General features: G+C 40.2%; 2 protein-coding genes across 7 annotated transcripts in view; one reads left to right on the top strand and one right to left on the bottom strand.

The window, feature by feature from the left end:
* Positions 1-663: 663 nt before the first annotated feature.
* RPA3 (replication protein A3) lies at positions 664-4,451 on the bottom strand. Its single transcript, XM_082194053.1, has 4 exons — positions 4,197-4,451; positions 3,186-3,260; positions 2,083-2,191; positions 664-1,232 (listed from the first exon to the last, which is right to left on the bottom strand). The coding sequence occupies exons 1-4, from the start codon at positions 4,293-4,295 to the stop codon at positions 1,156-1,158; spliced, it is 360 nt and encodes a 119-aa protein (XP_082050179.1). The 5' UTR covers positions 4,296-4,451; the 3' UTR covers positions 664-1,155.
* Positions 4,452-4,496: 45 nt separating this feature from the next.
* The window catches only part of UMAD1 (UBAP1-MVB12-associated (UMA) domain containing 1), a 36,795-nt gene continuing 24,209 nt past the window's right edge, over positions 4,497-17,082 (top strand). For 2 of the 6 annotated variants that reach the window (XR_014212652.1, XM_082194046.1), the window contains exons 1-3: positions 4,497-4,657; positions 6,684-6,784; positions 7,230-7,328. Coding sequence is in view for 5 of the 6 variants with exons in the window: in XM_082194046.1 (XP_082050172.1) it covers positions 7,247-7,328 (82 nt within the window). In the remaining variant the exon portion in view is untranslated. The other 4 variants (XM_082194047.1, XM_082194048.1, XM_082194050.1 and 1 more) reach the window with 4 other exon arrangements.

The raw sequence follows: 17,082 nt of genomic DNA, 5'->3' as shown, positions 1-17,082 counted from the left end.
ATAGACTTTATTTTTGTGCCTGATATTAATATGGTATCTCCTTCCCTTCTGTAAAAAAGTATACTGAGTATGTAAATAGGAACTGCTATTAATGTGTTACCCAGTTGTCTTAACAGTATTTTGTAAAATGAAAGCAGCTGTATTTGCTGACTTTGAGAGGGCACAAAGTCTTTTGTGTACATGAAAGTTCTGTATGAATATCTTAACACTCAGTGCTCAATGATGCAGGGGCTGTACTGCATAGAGGAGTTCTGACTTGAAGTCAGTTCTCAGGCATTTCGGCTTGTGTATGTATTTCTGCAGACCGAGGGTTTTTAACCACTTCTGTTAATACAGTTGCTTCTCCTTTTGACATTGTAAAATAAAAGCTTGATTTAACTTCCCATTTTGATTAAGCTGAATGTTTGATGACCTTCATACAGGTGATGCTGCAATAGTCCAGGTAGATACTAGTACCAGATTTTGTAGTATTGTGTTCTGATTTCAGCACCAGGCAGTATTGGGTGTTAAAGTAAACAGGGAAGCTCCAACCTTCAAAGTGCTTACCTTTATAGTAAATCTCCATTGAAAAATTAGGCTTTGATTTATGGTGCCCCCCCTCCAAAAAACCCCCAGGAGTCTGCAAAGAACAGATATTTGGTATGAATCATTCTTCAGACAAGAACTACATAAATGGTGTTTATTGTTGAACTGCTATAACATGCTGGTTAGGTAAGGAGACTAAAGCGCCAATTAAGTCTTAGAATAAAACCAAACATGTTCTACTTTAGATATCATCAATATTATGATAGTTTGCTTTTTATTTAATACACTGATTTCTTTGATACTTTTCATGTACAAAAGATCACCTAAAAATAAAATAGGCACTGTGTTATGTATTTACCTAAGATGGTTACCTGAGTGACAGCTTAACATTAAAATGCTTATCTATTGCGAAATACTGTCTCTCACTAGACACAGGTTTTTTGTCCTCAGGACAGCATCGCCATTTAGGATACAAATGCATGAACTTCTAGATTACGTACTATATTGCTGGCATAGCAGACAGTCCCAAGTACACTTTAAGCAAGATTATTTCATACTGAGATTCTTCACAGTTCTGTTCAGTAAGCATCACCAAATTTTCGACTCTTAAGTTGTAACAAAAAGTACCAATCATGCATTAGTACTAAAAGGGTAGTAGTCAGGAAATTCATGGATAATTTTCAGAGCTTCATTATATAGTGCTAAATCTGAAAGAAACAAGAATATAACATTAAAAAACATTAGTGCAGGTGAACTATCCTATTTATACAATACTACCTAAGAGACAACGCTAACTATAATGTGCATCTCATTCTTAAAGAAACATACTCAATTCCAAAGTCAGGACAGTTAAAAATATTTCAAGGGGTTGCTTTAATCAGTATCTTGCCTGGGTGTGAACAGGGATTAATTGCTCTCCCTCTGTAAGAGCAATAACTATATTGGATAGAAGAGGCCATATAACAGATTTAATACATCAATAACAGAATTATCCTAATTGGCTAGATATATACAAAGTTCAGTGTTTTGAACAGACAGGAATGACAACTTGATAAATGACTATGAAGCTGTCATCGCAAGTGAATCCTTCCCACCAATATTTTTTTTGTAACTGCAGTGCCTGCACTTGGCAAACAAAATATTCAAAATGAAATGGTGGTACCTCGGGTTACAGATGCTTCAGGTTACAGACTCCACTAACTCAGAAATAGTACCTCGGGTTAAGAACTTTGCTTCAGGATGAGAACAGAAATTGTGTGGCAGCAGGAGGCCCCATTAGCTAAAGTGGTGCTTCAAGTTAAGAACAGTTTCAGGTTAAGAATGGACCTCCAAAATGAATTAAGTTCTTAACCCAAGGTACCACTGTATCCACATGGGATTTTAATTTCTGACAATGTATTTTGTGCATCTAACTTTGGGAATCATGCCAAACATAACTTCCATGGGGGAAAATAGTAGATAAGAACTGACCATTATTGAAAGAAACTTGTGCCAGAAGCTTATTCAAAAGTATTGAAAAACTGCAATTTGCAATGAGGGAGGAAATAATTCACTTACCAAATGCGTTTTTATCTTCTCTGAACTGGGTATATGATGCACACATGATGTTTACTTGATTTGTAACTCTTCCTGCTACTTCAATGACCCCAGAGATCTCTTCTTCAAGCTACAATAGCAGACGAACAAATTTCTTTCTTAAGAATTTTACCAACAATCAATTTTACACTTCCCCTACCCACCATGTTTCTGGGAGTTCCCTTTATGTTCCAACATAGCACTTAGGAATTGAAATTACAACTCACTGAACTTGGCTCTCTATTTTACATTTACACCTTACCATAAAACACTTTTAAGAATTACTTAAGAATGTTCAAGAAAGTGAAGTTCATTCCAAGAAAGTGAAGTTCATTCTATTCTCTCAAACATCCACCTAGCTTAACTACATCACATATTTTGGGAATCTGTGACAAACATACGGCCCATTCAAGCCTTTTTTCTTGCCTGCCCCACCCCAGTAAATTCACCTGAATTTTGCTGTGCATGCACAGCGTGCACACACACACTGATAACCCTATACAAATGATACACAGATGACTGTAAAGAATAGGCAAGATCAAACATAAGACAAAAGAGTTTGTTGGTGTGGAAGTTATTTTTGTTGCACCAAGCAGAAGCATCAGTACCGTGCAGCACAGAAAAGCAGAGGTTATGTTAGCTGAATATCTGTAGCACTAGTAGGCTATTGCATTTGATTCTAACCTTATATATAGCTTAGGAGTGAGCAACAAACAATCCCAGACAAACCTATGGGACAGATGAGCTATGCAGAGCAGAAGAGTTAAGAATATAAAAATATAATCAGCACACTGTTCAGCCTAAGAAGATGCTTCTATAGTCTTCAGGTACTTAACTTGATAGGGCAGTTGTAAATGCAGTAGTGCTTATTCTTGTTACTGGGCCAATACCAGAACCACGTAAGTTCCTTTATCTAGCTGAGGTTTAGAAATTGAAGCCCCCATATATGGAACTGCTATACCAGCAACACAAAGACTGTTCAGGTCAATTCCGCTTCTACAATTAAAGCCATTGTATGCTCATCACCAGCAAAAACTGTTAAGTGTAAGAATTATGAAATCTTCCAAAAGACAAGACATACTTACAGGTGTGTCCAGTTCCACGGTTGCATTTTTTCCTTCTCCATCAGATAGGAAGAAAAATTTCCCAGATGGGTGAATCTAAATAAAATTTCAAAACACTAATTTTCAAGGCACTTTTAACCTGCTGCACCTTCCTATCAACACCACTCTGTCAGTCTTTTGTTGGAAATACTGAAGCATTCAGGTAATACTCCATCTATATGTGGGCATAACTGCATGCTTGAAAACTACATGGCAGTCTGTAAAAATGCAAGTCACATTCCAGGAAGGAAAAGCAAAAAAATATAAAAAAAATAAATGGCAACATCAAGCAAGCCTAAAAACCAAACAGGTTCAAGGGAATATATACAAATATATCCTCTCTCCTCCTGTTGCTTCCTCTCATTTATAAGTTTTTGGGGGATTGGGATTGTAATTGCCTTGAGTTTTTGCCGTTATCCAAAGCAGGGTACCAATATAATAAACTTCCATTTGCTAGATATCTTATGAATAATTTTCTATACCACCCCTCCTGTGTATATTTAATGTGTCCCCACTGTAAACAGTTGAAATCACTAGCAGGAATACATTAACACTTGTAAAGTACCACGAACTTTGGATACTATGGATTTATAATAGATAGATTACATTACGGTAAAAGATGCAGGAACAAAATTTTAGAAATGGAACTCAGGGAGGGAGGTCAGAAGCTTCGAGAGAAGCTTTCTTTTTTATTAGAATTGTTATGTTTGTTGTGTATAATCAACAATCACCATGTAAAACTAACAATATATATACAATATTTAATGTGTTCATACTGCAAACCAAACAAGAGATAAATGTTTTGTTTTTAAATAAAGGATAACAAATTTCAGCTGTCTCACAAACGGCAACATTAAAGAGCAGGCGCCTTTGGCGAAAGTTTGTCTGGAGCTAAGCGAGGGTATTAAGGATACACCACCCCAAGGGGCCTGCGATGCCCTGCAAGGCAAATCCCCCGGCGGACGAAAAGGAGCCACCCCGCACTACTCTTACCTTTTCCAGGCGCCCCACGAAACAAACGGGCTTCCCAATGTACTGCGCCAACTGATTTGTGGCTACGCGCACCCGGGGTCCTTCCAGCACGTCCGCCATTTCGGAACTGGGCGTCTGAACCAAGGCCGCCTCCCCCCGCCCTCTGCTTTTATCCAAGCTACATTGGCGGGAAACTTCGACTTCCGCTCGCCGCGCGGGTCACCACGGCAACGGGCGAAGCGCGCAGAGTTCCACGGTCCCTGCGAAAACCTTCCAATGCGCTCGCAGAACGTTCCATACGCAGGCGGACTTACGTCATTTCCGTGTAGCGGAGCGCGCGTTAGGGAGTATTTGCGCATGCGCGCGCCAGCTAACTTAGACTTGATTTTCCTCAGCCGACGAGGTTACTTCAGTTCATTCGCCGGGAGGTGTCCCTCGTGAACCCGGAAGCGGAGGTTGTTGTGGAAAAAAGGCTGCCGGAGGTGCGTATTCAAGACAGGCAGGTAGGGTCGGCTGTCAGAGAGGCCTCGCTCGTGGCGAAAACAGGAAGTCGAGGCCGCGGGTTATTTCGTCCTTCGCTTGTGGCGCGCGGGGGCAGTCGTCGAATAACGCCGGCGGTGTTGTTTTTTTGCGCTTCGACGGTTATATCCGTTAACATTCAGAATGTACGTGCGGATTTGGTACACGCGCATGCGCGCCGCCAGTTGGGGAAGGGTGTTGCGGTGCTGTTACGTCAGCTGCTCTCGTCTGGTGGGCGGAGCTACCCGCGCCAGCAAATTGGCTTCACTTCTTTTCCCACCTTATGGGGCAGAGCTTTCCTGGGTCCTCCTTGAGGTGGGGCTGGTGGGACGTCCTACCCATAGATAGTGACGCCGAGCCATGGGATGACGTTGAATTTCGACAGCCTACCTGTCTGGTCTTCTGTGTATAAGTTAACGTCCGAACTGGTGACCCATAGAATAGAGGGGTGTCAAGAAGAAAACAAGGATTGGCGTCCCATTCAGAGAAACTTAGTTGATTAGTAGTTTGCGACTTAGTTGATTGATTAATTCGTTAAATTCAAATACGTCAAAACAAGCAGGAAATGGAGTCTCTGTTTCTAGATTATTTATTCATTTATCACGGCAGGCAAGGGTGGAAATGCTCATCATAAGATGGCACGTGCTATCTGTGGTTTTTGTAAGTTCTTGTATACAGTGGTACCTCGCAAGACGAATGCCTCGCAAGACGAAAGAGTTTTCCGTTTTTTGAGTCATTATGCAAGACGAATTTCCCTATGGGCTTGCTTTGCAAGACGAAACGTCTTGCGAGTTCTTGCGAGTTTGTTTCCTTTTTCTTAAAGCCGCTAAGCCGTTAATAGCCGCTAATAGCCGTGCTTCGCAAGACGAAAAAACCGCAAGACGAAGAGACTCGCGGAACGGATTAATTTCGTCTTGCGAGGCACCACTGTATAAAAAAAGTTTGGTTTTCCAAAGCTGCTGCTTGTTAATTTTAATATAATCTGCAAATCAACGATAACGTTGCATCCCAAGAAACATGTATCTTGGGGCGGGGGGGGGGGAATGCAGCAAAAGTAGGTTGTGGAGACAACTGTGTGCTCTGTCTTGAAACATTACATTGTTTATGTGGGTAGATCACTGTGAGTTATGGGATTGGCCAGGTTCAGTCATGTATCGGAGGTGGTCATACATTATTGCATCTGGTTAGCTCCTGTAAATGAACTGTTCACCTGAAAAAACTACTTCTATGAAAGATTATTTGCCCTCAAAATGCCCATTACCTAAGACATTTGTCTTTGCCATAGAAAGAACCAATTTTTGTTAACCTTCAGTGCTGATTGGCTACAAGCAATTTTTATTTGCCAAAAGCAAAGATACCTGTATCCCTTTGTGCAGTGTTGAAGGAAACTTTGCTAACTAGATAAGGAAGACACTTCTACAAAAGTTAGAGGAATTATTGGTTTCAGTAAGCAGCCTTCAGGATTCAAAGACCTTCATGTGCATAAGTCCACTATTCCTTAAAAGAGCCCTACAAGTTAGGTTCAGTATTATTGTTCCTATATATGTGTGTATGAGTTGTATCCAATATTACCCCTACTCAGGGTAGACCCATTGGAAAAAGCAATCAAGATTGAGCATCCCCCCCCACACACCTTCATTCAAGATGTTGAACAACAACGGGCCCAGGACAGACATGTAGACTGTTAATAATTTTCAGCATTATTTTAAAAGGGCAGAAGCCAGAGTATTTCCATTGGGCATTGGAACACACCTAGACCTATAACAGAAAGCTTTGCAATCTAAATATTGCAGTTTATGAGTTTTGGTAGGACTTTTAGTGTGCTTTATTGCAGCTTTGTAGAACTCTAGTAGCCTGGTTTATCAAAATGAAAGTGTGAACTCTTTCTTTCATACTTAAATATAATCTAAATTTTGTGATTGCAGATGAAGTTTTGAAATCCTGATACTAGCATGTGAGCATTAGTAACTGTGTTTTCCTCCCTTTTAGCCTAGTGTATAAAGGAAGGACATCTTTGCAGTTCAAGAAGAGTACTTCATAGTCAAGCATTTGGAAGGAAGTCAATGCTTGGAGCTGCTGAAAGTGAAAAGGCAAGTACTGCAGGATTTAGGAAGAGAGAAAGACATATCTGCACAACGGATTGGGAACTTATAGGAAGTGAAAGGTCGTGGGGCAGTTTCCAACTCCCTCATTCCATCAGATGGTGTGCTGATTAAAATATTTTTATGGTGGAAAATATAATATTATCTTGACTAACTTTTTCCAGTGCTTGAGTTATTTTTCCAGGTTGAGACTCAGCCAACACTGCTTGGGTGTACAGAAACTCATATTTCTTGAACTGAGCAATAGTGAACAACTGACTTGTATCTCTCTGGTGTTCTCTGTTTGCTCCTGCAAGATCCTCCCCCAGTTCAAGTCTCTAATCTTAGAACTTGATGTAAATATCATTTCGTAATGTTTATTTTGATAATACCAGAATTGTGTAAGTCCCCCCCCCCGCATCACTTGACCCATTTCTCACCTTTTTGTTACTAGACTTGTATTTCAAAAAGATGTTCAACTTCTTCCGAAAAAACCAAGATACCAAGAAGGTATTGGTGACAGAAAAAGAAGCAGATGGGTTTGTTTTTCTCGGTAAGTGATTCTAAGAGTTTAGAAAAAATCATTTTTTTAAACATAATTTTCTGGGTATTTCACAGGTTGTTACCATTTTCTTTGTAAAGTACTTTCAGTTCACTAAGAAGTTCATCTTGAACCATGCAGGGATCCCCCCCCCCCGAGTGGTCATGTATGAGCTGAAAATATAAACTGTAGACTTGGCATAGATGTTGTTTCTGCCTTGCCATTATTTCTCTTGGGCCCTTTGCATTACTCGCTGGTTTTAAAATATTCACTTTTTAAGGTGTCTTTGATCACACCTACACCATGGAATGCATTTATTTTCTATTTCACCTTTCTTCGAAGCTGGGATTCAAAGTGGCTAACAACATCTAAAAATACCATTATAAAATGCAAACAAACAAGCTTAAAAACAATAGTTAATATTCATCAAAACACATTTAGAACCAGCATTAATAAACAGTTTGCTGTGGCATTTAAAGCACATGGCTTTCCCCAAAGAATTTTGGGAAATGTAGTTTGCTAAGAGTATTGGGTATCATAGCTCTGGGAGGGGTAAACTAGAGTTTTAAAGATTCTTCAGGGAAAACCATGTGCTTTAAATGTATGGAGTGTGTGTGACCTTTATTCTGAGGCAGCATTTAGTGAGTGACCTAGTTATGTTAGCAGCCTCCTTCAGCTTGGTGCCTTCCAGATCTTTTGATCTTCAGCTCTCATCATCCTCAACCATTGGCCATTTTGGCTGGTGGTGATGGGAATTAGAGTCCAAAACACCTGGAGGGCAGCTGGTCAGGGGGAGGATGTGTAATCCCTGTAATGTTGACTCCTTAAGAGAAATAGAGTGACATAAGATTCTTGCAGAGCCTGGGTTTGCATAGGGGGATTACCGTGATGAGACTATTGTCTTTCTGTGGTGTTCTTCAGCTTACTTGATCCTATTTTGAGGCCTAAATATAGTGTGCGTGGGGAAATGTACACCGAGTTCGATAAAGATTTTGTGACATAGAAATGACTAATCAATAGCCCTGAATGACAACTGAGTCATGGACACAGGAGAATCAGGAGCAATTGGGAACCGATACAGGATAGTGAGTCTTTCCATTCCTGGGTGGATAACAGCGCCTCTGTTGTTTCTGCCTCTAAGTTTGTGCATTACATTATCTCTCTGGGGGAATGACAACCTTCTTCATAAATATCCTAGATGTGAGACTTGTCAGCTAGTAACTTAAAAAGTTCTAAGAATTCTTTCCCACGAGGGTTTGTGCACTGCGTCATGCATGCCCCAAATTCTCTGTGGATTTTTTGTTCTTGAGAGTGCGCGAGTGGAATTTATTCCAATCATTTGCCTGGGGGAATTAAGTAGTAATATTTCTTGCTGCATGTTGTTTTTCAGTAGGAGTTGCTTAGTACCAGAGCATTTGTGCTCAAGGGTATATGCTCATGTGTACCCTGCTGGGTGGTGTGCAGAATAGTTTATGGTCTTGGAGAAGAAACTTTTCAGATCTATTAGCTTGCTGAGAAAGGAGGAAAACAGTATTGCTTCCCATATAAATGAAATTAAGTACATGAAACACTTGCTGTTTTTCATTGGTTGCCTGCATTCAACTTTGCTTGCTGAATTTGTGATAGTATTTTGAACTTCTGGGTTTTCTGATTCAATGAAGCTTCAATCAAGATTGACTTGAGCCCATCTTTCCCTCCTTTTGTTTTCCTGAGAATTGTCCCAAATATAATATTTAATTTCATAGAAACTGGAAGAATCAGGGTTCGTCTTTGTGACACTGTTTATTTATTTCCGATATCTATATGCCACCTAATGACAAAAGTCCTCTGGGTGGTTTACAAGTAAGAAATAAAAACACAAAATACAAAAAGAGAGAGAGTCACAACTGAAATTGTCCATGTTGGTTGCTATGGCTTGGGCTGGCCCAATAATGAAACAGATTGAGACCATTGTCACAGGTGGTGGGTAGAGAGGCGCTGCCCCTGTCCTGGGGACCTTCCCCCCACCTCATTATTGTACATTCGGTGAGGCAAAGATCTTCTGCCACTGCCTTTACTTCCTCCTCACTGCCTTACTTTGCTTAGAGAAAGGGCTGAGAGGGTCCTTTTTTAGAGCCAGGCATTTTGAGTGAGGGGGCCAGCAGAATGCCTGCACTCCTGTCATGATTTGCCATGGCAGCTTTTTAAACTAAGAATTTTAAAAATGCTTTTATGGAAGTTGGAAGTGCATTCTCCTGGCCATCTGACCCAAAATGCATGGCAGTGAAGAAGGACCCTCTTCAGCCCTTTCTTAGGTGAGAGTTGAAGGCTGTGGTAGAGAGCCTCCATTAAGTTTCCTGGCATTATAGTCATGTTAATATGAAGCAACTGCGTGTAAAAATGCTGTTTCCTTGGATGACTAGTGCAAGAAGGAATAGCCACTATTCTATACAATGTCTTATCATTGTGTTCCTTCTTCTAAAATTGCTTGCCATAGTTCCATAAAACATTTCCTATGCTATATGATTGGCACCATATCAAGAGCATATGTATATTCAGGAGAGATGTAGAGATGTGCCCTCCTGGCATCAACAAGCTTCATTATTATTACTTTTAGCTGCTTTTATTATATGTTTCTAAATCACCTTGATGCTCATGTAGGTGGTGATTCAAAAATGCGTAAATAACAACAATATTAATCATTAGTAATAATGCAAAGTACTCAGAGCAGCATACATAAATTTGCTCCCTACTTAGACTTCATTTGCAAAACAACCCTATGTGCAGGTGAGGAAGGTAAGGCTGAGGCTGGACCAAGGTCACCCATTGAGCTTTGGGACTAAGAAGGAATTTGAACTTGGGTCTCCAGGTTATTATGCTGTTATTATGCTGTTCGTACTCGCAGCATAATAACAGCTACCCCACATAGGTAACTGCTGCTTCTGTTTTGTGTACGAAATACTTGCAACGGCTCTGCCATGACTGCCCTTTTCCATTTGGAACGGTTTCATGTGTTTTATCATTGTAATGGTTTTGTTGGTTTTCATAGTTGTATGTTTTGTTGTTGTAACCAGCCCTGGAACTTTATGATGAAGAGTCGTTAGGAAATCTTAAAAATAATAATAACAAATAATAAAAAATACCCATTCTTAATGATTGCACTGGTGTTCATCAGTGTTTCCTGCTTACCAGGATTTGAGGTTAGTTAGCAAACTCTAGTTGAGAAGAATTCTGGTTATTGATTGATTGATGTTCTGCCTTTATTTCCTTATGGCACTCAAGGCAACAACACAGAGCATTCCCTGCTGCTAATCACATCAAGACTTGGATTAGATTTCGCAAAGTTACAGTATCATATGCCTTAAGACCATGGCCTGAGTCCACTATAAGCACTGGTAGCTGGGCTTAAAGGATTGCTGTGTAAAGATGTAATAAACTGGGGTCAAGTATGTTGTCCTCAAAGTCTTGGTAAGCAGTATAGAACATATGGGGTTAGAATGGCTTTTAGAGATGGTTGTGGCTTTCTAAGAATGAAGTGGTAGGAATTATGTAAAGCGGTAGCCAATGGGGTATCGTCTGCTAGGTGTTGAAAACTACGACTCCCACCATCCCTGAGCATTGGCCAAGTTGACTGAAGTTGATGGGAATTGTAGTCCACAACAATTGGAGGACACCATGTTGGTTGCCTCTGGTGTATACTGTTTTATTTATTGGTAATTCTTATTGATTTGTCTTTCTGGCAACCTTGCATTCATTCCTTGTAGCATTTCAAATGCTGTTCAACAGGTTTCTGCTCAGTATGCATTTGTTGCAAAAGTGCTGGGGGGGGGAGAGATTTTTAATAAGCATCCCACCTTAATCAACTGCTCTATGCAAAAGTCGATTGGGACTTTTTGTCTACCGATTGTCACTTCTTTATAATAACAGCTATATTTTGAAGTGTGAGTTTCTTTGGCTATCTTGCTCTTGCCTGTTCTGTGAATAACAGGGTTAAAAGCTCCATGTGTCTGATTACTGTAGTTTGAGTTCACTGGGCAAGGAAGATGAGGGAGACCTGAAAAACAACCCTCTCCAGTGTCACTGATTTCTAGTCGCATAAGGAGATAATTGCTACCCCTTCATTCAGTGTGGAGTCAAACTAATCCTCTTGGGTTCTGGTTTTACACAAAAACAAAGTGCAGTATTGCTTTTGCATCATTAGGTGGCATCTTGCTTCATGCACTTCTCAAGTAAATTGAATACAGCATTAATTGCCAAGCTAGCTCTTTCTCCTACTATGGTTTGTGTGTGTGTGTGTGTGTGTGTGTGTTTTAAGAATCTGTATGTCTGAAGTTTAATATAAAGCATAAATGGAATGATGTTTTCAGCCAGAGTGCAAATTTGAAATAATGGGACCAAAACCCCTAGAGCTGATTAGTACAGTCTGAAGGGTCACACGAGAGCCCCAAAACACAAAGGAGTGAATTTGCATATTTTTACAAGAGGAAAATAACTGAATGCAACAACATGAGTAACTATCAGCTTCATGCTTTATTAATACTATAAAAGAAACAGAGAGAGTTGGCTAACTTAAGAGTACAGTTGAGTTTTGCTTGAATGAGCTCAATCAACATCTCCTATGCAGATTAACAGAATTAGGTTACCAAACAATGGACCTTCATAATGCTTTGTAGTATAAGCAGGTGTGTTTCTTAAGAGTAGAATATGCTAAGTACAGCTTTCTCTGGACTTTGTATATTACCATATCTGAATGTTGGCATCGCCATTCAGAAGCACAATTGCCTGTCCCCTGGCTGTTTCGTCCATGGGTCCAGCTTATCATATAGTTTACAATTCTGTAAATACAGTGGGTGTAGCCTTTATGAAAGAACACCTGGCACATTTGGTTGATAATGTTGTTGTAGTCATTTGCAAGGTGTTCCTATTCTGGTTGTCGAGAACACGAAGTTTTTAAAGTTGCTGATGGTACATAAATCCAGTTGTGCTTGTAAACCTGCACCACTCTTTGGTCCAACAAACACAGTTACAGGTGCTTAAAGTGTGTTTTGATGGGCTAATGCAAAACTTAGTAATAGGACTCCAAATTATCTGAGGCTTTGAGGTTGGGACCCTTTGAGCAAAGTGCCCCTTCCTGTTTTGACACATTGTGGCTTGGGATAAGCAAACGTGTGTGTGTGTGTGTGCGCGCGCGCGCGTGTGCGCGTGCATGCATGGATGCAAAAAGACAGGAGTCAACTAATCTACTTGTTGCACATAGTCCTGGCAACAACACCTCACCCACTCTGGAAAATGTGACAAGTCGCCATCCACTTATTTAGCTGGATGTACACTGAGCAGTCCTTCCCTTCTCGGCACCAACCACTGCTAAGTATGCATGCCTCCTTCTCCCTGTTTCTCTGCACATCTGTGCTAAGGAGAGCTCTTGGTGGAGAGCTTCAGCTGCCTGGCAGCAGTGCAGCCTTGCACTGTACATGTTTAGTTCAGGATGGACAGCAGAGGCAGGCCAAGCACTGAGTGCTTCCTAGAATTCAGAAGTTTCAGAGGCAAGGAAGAAGCTTGCTTCTGGTTGGTGGGTGAGAAGAGGAAGGAAGTGATAGCTGCCACGACAGCCACAAAGAGGGACGGATGGAGACAGGAGAGAAAAACTAATAAGTGGCCTCTTCTTAGTTTCAAGTTCAGGAGGCTCAGGCTGTCTTGCCCTCTGAAGCGTTCTTCTGAGATTGGAATTGGGCAGGAGCTTCAGAGGCTCTGGAGTTCAGCATGACATCAGATAATAGTCCTGATGACTATGCATTTGGGTTGGCTACCGAGGCCACCCAAAATCTGTGGGCTCCGGTCAATGGTAAATTTGGCAAAGGTTGACTATTTGAACTCTGTTGATAATCGTGCTGTAGTTTATTTAGATGGAGAATTGGTGTTTAAACTGTGCTGCAAAATGAGTCTTCCTCATATTCTTTCAACTTTAACCCTTTTTCCGCCTCTGTTAACCTTCTGTTTGAAAGTCACCAAAACTTAAAGCTATTCTGACAGTTCAGTCCTTCCCCCCCAATGCTAAATGGCAGCTGAGCTTTGGTTTCACATAGGTTAATAATAACAGCACTGAGGGTCTATAAGTTCAAGCCATTGGGGTCTCTGCAATCTACACAGACACCTGGTTTTGGATCCCTGTCTAGCAGCAACTACCAATGTTGAAGACTTCCTGGATTAACATTGTAAGCATTGCTTTGCCTAGTGTACAGTAACTTCAAGAGTTATGACCTTGGCCAAATACTGCATTGTCAGGTACAGAATTGGGTTCTAACCATCTGCAGTCACTAGTTCTTGTTCGGGCTTGCACAGTGTTGGTGTTTGACCTGTACAGTTCAGATTTTTCGTAGAGTGAAAGACTACTGGCCGTAGACTGCTTCAGGAGTTGTGAAGGGCAAGTATATATTGGGAAGGATCCAAGAATGCTGAAGTTGATGTTGAAAACCACTTTGTGGGGAATACTCAAAAAAGAAAAATCCTTTGTTTATTGACTATGTGCTAGCAAATGACTTCTGGCCTACCTCATTACTCTTATAGATAACGAAACATAAATAGTGTATCAGGAATACTTCCCATATTGAGGATTTTATTTACTGTTCCCTCAAATCATGAATACAATCATAAGGTTGGAAAGATCAGTATATAGGGCATCTGACTGAAGGGTGAGCACTTTCATCTAGGATTCTAGATTGTTTTTCGGTTTATCACATGATGTTCTATGGATTTGGCTTGTGATCACAGCATTAATCTGACTGCAGCACTTTACTGCCAACTCTTTTAAGACATCAGGTTCACCAAGAGAAGAGTGTTGGATGTGGATTGTGGGGGGGGGGTGAGAGACCCTCCCTTCTATAATATTTGGCCTTTGGAATTGGTTGGTGGTTATCTAGTTCCTGAGGAAGAAAGCATATAAACCTTTCCTAGATTCCTGTTTTACTTGTGGACAGAAGTCTTGATGAACAGTTGTCAAGTTAAGCTGATTCAAAGGGCAGGTGAGGAAAGAAAGCAACCATTTGGTTTGCAGGCCTACAGATTTGTTGCTCATTTCTTTTAAATTATTATTATTGTTATGTATTTATTTATACCCCACCTTTTTCGCTGTTGGGACTCGGCGGCTTATAGAGAAAAACAAGAATCGCTAAAAACACAGAAGAATTAAAAAACAATTAAATATTGATAGAATTTAAATTTAAAAACCCAAGGGACTTCACCTCAATAACTTGGTGTAATTTGATCTATCTTATATATTTTTCAGAAAAACAAAAACCTGCAAGTGAATTGCGATATGCTTTAAATACCAGTTTTAAGATATATATTCCAAAAATACCAGTTTTACACGCCACCCTACAGTTGATCCCTGAAGCCTTCTTTAATTTATTATTAAAATATTTAAACCCTCCTTTTCGAGCTCAAGAATGAGACCCGCAGGGTAGCTAACAACAGAGAGATGGCAAGGCATTCTACAAGAAACTTAAGAACAGCACAGATATTCTAGTATCAGAACAAATAAGTAGCAGCAGAATTTAAGAGGCAGCCAGTTCTACCGAAACAGAAATCTTTTGATCTGGTATTTAAAGGCCGATTTGATCTCTCAGTGTCGGGCTTTAAAGCCTCGAAGCCACAACTGAGAAGACCCTTTCACCACTTCTGATGGTGATGAGACAAGGAACAACAGTTCAGACGATACTGTCATAGATCAGTGGGCAGGCAGGATCGTAGAAGATACATCAAGCGACTTAGACCTAAGGCGTTTATGGCTTTAGAAGTAATAACCAACATTTTGAACTCAGCTCAAAAGCAAAATGGGAGCCAGTGCAGATGGAATATCAGCAGAGTCTTCTGATTTAAAAATCCTGGCTATTGCATGTTGGAATAATTGGTGTTTCCAAATGCTTTTCAACAGAAGTCCTCTATATTTAATCTTGTACATGTGTTGGTTATGTAAATAATTCGCTTGGAAACAGGGCAGTTGGATCTGTTCTATAGGGCAAATTAATATTAGACACAAATGCTTGTTCATTCAAATAGGTTGCCATGAAATACAAAGGAATGGGAAACGTGTGAAAGATTAAGTTAAAACAGAAGCGCTGCATAATGAGAAAAGGACAGTAGAGGTGCAATTTGTTTTCTACAGTAACTGTAAATTTCTGAGATGGGGAAACAGCACAGCATTGTTCAACAAAATGCAGGTGGTATTTTTGCATCTTATACTGAAGCAGTACATGAGACAATATATATTATATTGGAGGCAACCCAGCAGGCTCCATGATGCCTCCGAAAAACTTCATTGGTTCCCTGGGGCAGGAGCCCCACTCTGAGCTTGTTTTAAAAAGGCTCTAGCCATCCCAGAAAGAAAGTTCTGTTTGTGTTTAATGGAGCAGCTTAGGCTTTGGTTTAGGATTGGCATTTCTTGTGTCTTCAACAGCTATATGGTAGGCAGACATTCAACAGGTCTGTCCTTTTCTAGTATGGAAATACAATTATGTGAAAAGCTTCACTATGACTGGGCTGTCTAACTTTGTGATATGCCATAGTGGCCATTTTGTGACTAGCACCCACAGGACTCTTAAGATTTGAAATATGCCCACTGGTCCAAAAAGGTTGGTGACTTCTGTATTAGATGTTGGCATGTCTGCCATTTACTAGTTCCTCTGAAGTTGGTTTGCTTTTGCTTTGTTTAAAGCTTTGTATCAGTCCTTGAAATGAAGAGACTGGTAATATCAATTGAAATAACCACACATACAAACCTCGTTTCTCCACCCAAAATGGTTTTCAGTAGCCTTTTTTTTTTTTAAAAAAAAGTTCTGGTAAGTACTCAGGAAAGAGTTCAAGGCTTGGTGAAAAAGAAAATGGAGCAATGGCCTTGTGAAGACGTCAGAACTGCTGTGTACTGTTTCCATGAGCCGTGTACATGTATCATTGACATTTTATGTTTATTTAGGCTCCAAAGGAATACCACCCATGCTCATATGCAAGGGCACTTTGGACTTTTATTTATTTTTGAACAGTGGGTTCTCAGTGCTGCAAAAGCAGTTTATGACTGTTGATGGGGATCTGCCACTCGAGAAGTAAAAATTAAAAAGCCACTGGGTGAGCACAAGTCCTTGGGCTGTTTATGGATTTCAGCCATTTGTCGGTTTATATTTATACTTAACTATTTTAAGTGCTGGTTTCACATGTGGTTCTAGTGCATAAGAAGTGCAGTTACACCCAGGAGAAATGCTAAGGTTGCATGTCTTCATTCACCAAATAGAAAAACTTGCATGTGAAGTGAGAGCCACAAGTGGAAATTCCTGCACGGGTAGGCCAACTCACACAACAGTGGTAGGGTGGATTGCATGTGTGATGTCCAGGTTTGTAAGCACTGAGCTTCATGGATTTTTGTTCCCATTGTAAGCTCTGTATGTGTAGAGAAAGGGCATGCAAGTCCAAAGCTCTCTTCTTGCTTCATCATGCATATGACCTACATGCTAAGACCTTATGTGACATGACCTTGCATCTCTGCTGACTGTGGCAACTGAAAGTCTAAAGGGCTTTGTTACGAATTTCTCAATGTTTTGGTGTATATCTCAAATAAGCAACATTATTGAACTGTGGTCAGTTAGGGTTCCCAGCACTTGTAAACCACTTTGGTCTCTATGCAAATAGCTGGATCTGCCGGGTGTGAGCTGAATATTTATTTATTTTATTTTATTTTATTTTATTTTATTTTATTTTATTTTATTTTATTTTATTTTATTTTATTGTCTACCACCCTTTA

This window comes from Podarcis vaucheri, assembly GCF_965113315.1.
Source record: "Podarcis vaucheri genome assembly, chromosome: 12".
Taxonomy (NCBI): Eukaryota; Metazoa; Chordata; class Lepidosauria; order Squamata; family Lacertidae; genus Podarcis; species Podarcis vaucheri.
Note: the sequence above shows the minus strand (reverse complement) of the source record. Positions and strands in the feature narration are given on the sequence as shown.

Coding starts and splice junctions, on each gene's coding strand:
- RPA3 (XM_082194053.1), bottom strand. CDS start 4,295: ATGGCGGACGTGCTGGAAGGACCCCGGGTGCGCGTAGCCACAAATCAG. Junction 2,192..3,185: donor CCGTGGAACTGGACACACCT/GTAAGTATGTCT, acceptor CTGCTATTGTAG/CTTGAAGAAGAGATCTCTGG. Junction 1,233..2,082: donor AGAAGATAAAAACGCATTTG/GTAAGTGAATTA, acceptor TGTTTCTTTCAG/ATTTAGCACTATATAATGAA.